Source organism: Bidens hawaiensis, unplaced genomic scaffold, assembly GCF_021521415.1.
Source record: "Bidens hawaiensis isolate Kalapana, Puna unplaced genomic scaffold, B.hawaiensis_p1.1 tig00019201_1, whole genome shotgun sequence".
Classification (NCBI taxonomy): Eukaryota; Viridiplantae; Streptophyta; class Magnoliopsida; order Asterales; family Asteraceae; genus Bidens; species Bidens hawaiensis.
In genome coordinates this window covers 345,133-351,718 of record NW_027492911.1, presented here as the reverse complement: position 1 = coordinate 351,718, position 6,586 = coordinate 345,133, and the positions used below count along the sequence as shown (strand labels likewise).

General features: G+C 36.0%; 1 protein-coding gene across 1 annotated transcript; it reads left to right on the top strand.

Moving 5' to 3' along the window:
- Positions 1-599: 599 nt before the first annotated feature.
- Positions 600-1,838, top strand: LOC143557840 (uncharacterized). Its single transcript, XM_077046811.1, has one exon. The coding sequence runs from the start codon at positions 608-610 to the stop codon at positions 1,784-1,786; it is 1,179 nt and encodes a 392-aa protein (XP_076902926.1). The 5' UTR covers positions 600-607; the 3' UTR covers positions 1,787-1,838.
- The last annotated feature ends 4,748 nt before the right edge of the window (positions 1,839-6,586 follow it).

The following is a 6,586-nucleotide window of genomic DNA, read 5'->3' as shown; positions in this document are numbered from 1 at the left end:
ATAGCGATAACGTTAAAACAATACAACTTAAAAAGATATAAAGAGAAAAAGCTCACTCCATCCTGTATTAAATGATAAATGATAAATAGAGGCGGTAATTAAAGGCAACGACTTATGGTTTCGCTGCAATTAAAATCCTTTGAAATAAAAGGGAAAAAAAAACATGTCACTAACACTTGATAAATATACGTGGCTGGTTCCACAATTGTCACGTGCTTATGGTCCTCGTCACCGATGAACCCCCTATAACCCATCAATCCGACCCTCTCACTTAGGCTCGGACAACCGTTGATTCTTCCCGAACCCACCACCCACAATTACTAACAACCACCCCAAAAACAAAATTTAATTAATAAAATGTAACAAACAAATGTACTCTGTCTTCTCCAAGAAGCCAACCTTCTCCCGGTTTGCGTTCTCTCCAATCCATCATCATCACTCTCTACTAAACCCAGCTAGCTGTCTTCACCAATTAAAGCTTTCAAATCTCAATTCCCACCAGAAAGGTGAACAATCACTCCCTTCACGGTTAAGCTAGCTTTCACCTCCTTCATATATATTCCAATCAATTGCACATCCATTCTCAAATCATTTTACAATGAACCGAATGCAAAGTTTTACAGCAATTTTATCACTTATTCACTTGTTACACATTTCCTCTGCACTTTTACACCCGGCCGATTTCCTCGCATTACAATCCGTTCGGAAATCGCTAGAAGACATGCCGGGGTCTAATTACTTCTCCTCATGGGATTTCACTTCCGACCCTTGTAACTTCGCAGGCGTCTACTGCGAAGGCGAAAAGGTTGTCGCCTTGAACCTCGGTGATCCTCGAGCCGGTGCTCCTGGTCTCTCTGGCCGCCTTCATCCGTCAATTGGAAAATTAACCGCTCTGGCGGAGTTTACCGTAGTTCCGGGAAGGATAATGGGCGCATTGCCCGCGACATTGTCCGAGCTAAAAAATCTTCGGTTTCTAGCGGTTAGCCGGAATTTCATCTCCCATGAAATTCCGGCTACGTTAGGAGTTCTTCAAGAATTGAGAACTCTTGACCTGAGTTATAATCACATCACTGGCGGGCTACCCTCGCCAATTGGGAATTTGCCGGGGCTAACCAACCTAATCCTGTGTCACAATCATCTAACCGGGTCAGTACCGGTTTTCGTGTCTAAAACCCTGACCCGGTTAGATTTGAAACACAACGAGTTATCGGGCCCAATTGGGCCCGATTCACTCCCCTCGTCATTACAATACCTTTCTCTCTCCTGGAACCAGTTTACCGGGCCGGTAGACCGGCTCTTGCCTCGGCTCAACAAATTAAACTACCTTGACCTAAGCCTGAACCAGTTCACTGGCCCGATCCCTGGTTGCGTGTTCGGGTTCCCGATCACGAACCTACAACTCGAACGCAACCAGTTTACCGGACCGGTCCAGCCCGAAAACTCGGTATCAATCCAAACAGTTGATCTTAGTCATAATATGCTATACGGACAAGTGTCTCCGCTTTTCGCAACGGTTAAGAATCTTTACTTGAACAATAACCGGTTCACGGGTTCGGTTCCGACATGTTTCGTGGACCGGTTATTGGCTGGGGACATACAGCTGTTGTACCTTCAACATAATTTCTTGACCGGGATGCCAATAAACCAGAGGACTGCAATTCCTCTGACTAGTTCGTTGTGTTTGCAGTACAATTGCATGGTCCTACCGGTTCAGACTCCATGCCCGATTAATGCGGGTACACAGAAGACCCGACCCACTTCACAATGCATGGAATGGAAAGGGTAAAATAGGGATTCACTTGTTTGGTTTTGGGACTTAATTATTTTTTGTGGAGGGTGGTTTTAGATTCAATTTTTGTTGAAAAAAGTTCGGAAAAAATGAGATGATGATAATAATATATTTCTTGTGAATAAACTTTTTTTGGTTGTCATATGTTTTAGCTTTTGGAAGAATTGGTTAATATAGTTGTCTTATTATCATGTAGGAGAATAATAATATGTTTAATTGTGTATGTGTAATAATAATAATAATGTTTGTGGAGGGAGCAAGAGGATATATGGATGAGTGTGTTTTCGTTTTCAGCTTTTAATATGCTGCATGGATGCTGTTGTGGAGGAACTCAAACTACATCATTGCCTCCATGTTCCATTGTGTGGTCTCTTTCTCGAGTAATACTATTTTTTTGTTTTTTTCTTACTTTTTTTAACTCTTTTCTATATATTAGCATAACATTTTTATAGGTAGAGAAAGATATTTCTAAACGAATCCTTTTTTGTCTTGAGCTGAGTACTTGATCAGTAGGGTAAAACTTTAGCTTGTTTGTTTTTAGGCTAAAGCTTGGAACTAGACTACTTTAAGCCAATATGAATAATAAGTTCATTTAGACTCACAATCTTGTCAAATTTGGTATATGAACCCCAGGCTCAAGATCCAATTAGGCTCAAGAATGGAACCAGACTCGTTTAAGTCCCTTCTTACTCAAGATTTAACGAGTCAATTTCGAGTAGATCATGATTATCTCGACTCGTTTACACCCTCACTTTTATTACCTCTTTAATTGGTTTCGTAATTAAAATATGCTTTGAAAAGTTAAAAGGTATATGTATATTTGTTAATAAAACTCATTTTATTGCATCTATCCACTCACTATGCAATTTACCAAGGAGTACCTTGTTCTTGTTTTTCGTCCTAATTGTAAGTCAGTTTAACATGCCTATCGGGGATGGAGGTATGGAACAGAAAAGAATACTCGAGATTTTAAAAGACGTTTGATGTAATAGACGTAAGTATTATATTTTGTATTGTATATCAAATCTTCTAACATTCTATGTATTGGTTAAAGTGTTATTTCATCACAGGGTATTGTATTCCTATTGTATATCGACTATCGAGATGACCGAGAATCTCTACCATCACTAGGACTAGTATTCTCCTCATCATTGTGCTAGAAGACATAATCTAATTATTTCTTTTAATTTTATTGTCTAACCAATCAGGATAAAAGAAAGTTATTAATAGTGCTTCATTCAACTTGCATAAATTTTGAAAATGTTTTTGTAGGGGTAACACCCCGAAATAACAAAGCGATTCAGAGAACAAGCAATATCGATACGGACAACAACTTGTGGTTCGAAGAAGTTATTAGTCATTATCATTGGTGGGCCTCATAAGCCACAAAGAAATCTCCTGGATAGCACATCTTGTGATCCGCTAAAGGGGCAACTATTTAGCGTCGTTATTGATGTGATTGTACATGTAATAAACAAAACGATGCATTCGTATATATCTTGTAAATTTGCACTATATCAATTCGCTCTATTCATAATAACAAGACATTAATTGCGTATTGTACTATCTCATTCACTTACTCTTGTCGCCATTACCACAGTCAAGCTCCATTTTAGATTATCTGATAAACTATATATCACCGGCATACTAGTAGCAGGAGGTATTTTGCTTTAACATTAGAGCTATCCAATTTCGTGAAAATAAGAAGGAATCCTAACTTAGTTGATTGGAGGGTCCAACTCCAAGTTCTTGGGTCAATAGGGACACCTAACTTATATAACCTATGATTGTCACTACGGACTGTGGAGCATAACTAATGTATCCATTAATATTTAAGCCAATATATATCTTCTGGACTATTCAAGGGACTTGATAAACTTCCTAGTACAATCAGTGACAATATGAGGCTATTATTCTAAGTTGGAGGCTTTTAATGAGAAGTGTGTTGGCATCAAATGGATAATTGTGGGGGTGCAGTTAATAAAGCTACTTAGGACTTAGGAGAGTCTTATATGAACGAGTATTGTCGGCTACACAAACAACGACCAGTTCAATTTCATTGAATTTAACTGACGTCTAGTAAGCAGCTTCACACGAGAGGATTCAAAGGCTTTGTGATTTCAAATTTATGAACGTTATAACGATTTGTGATTTCAAAGATAATATTAAGCTTTATGGTTCTGTGATAGTCAAATAAGTATTTCTTTCTTAATTTAGTTATTCGTTTAGAGCTTTTTGGTTTTTGTTTTAATCATTGGATTTTGATCCCCATTTACAAAAATTAGTTATGACTTCTGACAATGGTCAAATGAGACATATCTTTTGCTTTCATTTACTTTTGTATTTTTATCTTTAAATTTTATAATGGTAATTTTAAGATATTAAAACCTTTGTCTTTAAAAGGGAATGAAATCTTACCCAAAGTGGTGGTGCAGAAACACATGATTAAACAATTAAAAAAAAAAAACACTTCTTCACAAACTCCACTTATCTTTATAAAAACATCGAATCATATTTAATGTGGGTGTAAAGCGTAAGTTGATTTTATGATACCACAAATTATGTCAATTTATCAATTATCAAGCATATATACCAAACCATATGGACCTTTGTGTACTGAAAAGCTTTAAAGTATTTTATAGCAACGAAAATTGTTATGGTGTATTCTTTACTTATATTTTTCTAGGCATCTATGCTCTTTTAAACAATACTTTCATAGACACTCTTCAGCTGATTAGTTTATCGGTATAGTGTTTGACGAGTGTGGCTGCTTTCAAATGAGGGTATGGTTTTCATACACCCTTGTGGAAAAAAACCATTTAAAAATAATAAAAAAACATAGTAAATTGCCGTTTACTTTTATGTAAACTGCAATTTACAATAAAAAGATGATGTGTGACTAGTAAAAAGCGTGCATGAAAAAAGAGCCCCTTTCAAATATCGGATAATGCCATAAATAATTTAGTAACTAAAGACCATATTAACTAAATTAAAAACAAAAAATGAAACTACTCTATTTGAGTAGTTCCTAGTGTGATTTAAAACATTAGCAAATGTGGATTATGTATGTAATAAACAAAAATAAGAAGCACGGGAATAACAAGTAAAGGATAAGAAGCACGGGAATAACAAATAGATCATTGGACATGATTTTACTAAAACAATATTTTGAAATTTCAATCCAACCACTCGGCGCATTAATCGAATTGATTCAAGATTACTCAATTGCCACTTGTGTAGTCAGTTGACTCAGTTCTCGGCCCTTCCCACCAATCCAGTCATGGTTATGATAGCAACGTTTCATAAACAAGTTCTATAATCTATTAACTCATGTTTTTTTCTCTATCTCACGCACTTTACTCCGAAATTTGTATTTCACAAATCTCATATTTTCCTTTATATTTCTACTTTCATGGGGATTCGAACCATTAAAATTACTTACGCATCATACATCTTGTTGTATGAATCGTAAACCATTAATTTTGATAGTGTTTGAATCATCCAACAAACGTCATACTGCTAAAACATGTGCATGAATTTGGAAAACGGCATGAAACAAGTCGGAATCATATGTCTTAATATATTAGATTTGTCTTATAATATATTTAATGATTATTAGAACTTTTAATAATAAAAACTAACACAATCAATCTAGTAATAACGATTTGACAACTTTGGTCATCTGATGGTCGTATTAAAATCAAGACTAACCTCACTCCTCACCTTAAATGATCAAAGCCATGACCAAATTGGCTCATGTGTTGTACCGTAACTCTATATGCATTAAATGCTTGTACGTAATGGCGATTAGTTGTGGGACTTTGGTTTGCTATTGAGGTCACATGGTTATTAATTTTAGGGGCCATAGGGAAGTTAAATCCTTTTCTAGAGCAAACTACGATCATAGCTTACAACAATGCCACATGGATGACTTGTGCATTGTGCATTGCAAGATGTACACGGATATGGACCCCTACATAGCGTCATAGCCTCGTTGGAAAGAGTAAAAAAGCACTACCTTGAATTATAATGCACGGTAATGAAGTTTTAATAATCTATCCCATTGAACCATGAACGTGCAACAAAAGCCTAATGATAACATAATATCAAATACTGTGAGTTTTACTTCTTCACAAAGGGGCACACATATACATAAACACAAGGAATTACGGATTGGTAATTGTTTACCTTTCTTTCTTATTTTACTTTTATTTTTTTAGAGGGGGCCATGAACGAGTTATATGTGTTAGATTATCGATTATGACCATTCGCAATTAGGTAATTTTAATATGGATTCGGGTGGATTAACTTCAACCATTTTTTTGTTGTGTTTTTTCCATTTTAGTTTTGTAAATATTTAATATCCCATGAAAGTTATACTTTTTAAAGCAATAATCTACATTATACATGTTTAATAATGTAGGAAAATTATCACCAAAAAAGAGGTCCATTGGTGTGGTAGTGACAAAGTAACGGTTGTCAAAATATCAGTCAATAGATAATTCATGATGAACCATTCATTCCTAACAGGTGACACTTCATTAACTAATGTGCCCATCCGAAGAGACGCCTTTGTCCATCGAACCCTAACCATTGCGACCATTCGTGCCTAACTGTTGTGTAAGCCATATATAGCGAGAGAAATGAAACGTGTGTGATCCAGATGAACCCTGCCTTTGAAGGTTAATTGTTCATTAACAGAACCACATGAAAGGAACTTGGCAATGGGCCGTATTAAACCAATTATGAGATTGAAAACATATTGTGCTTATCATCCAAGTCACGAATACATGATCA

What these genes read in the sequence shown, in the direction of transcription:
- LOC143557840 (XM_077046811.1), top strand. Translation starts at nt 608, where the DNA reads ATGCAAAGTTTTACAGCAATTTTATCACTTATTCACTTGTTACACATT.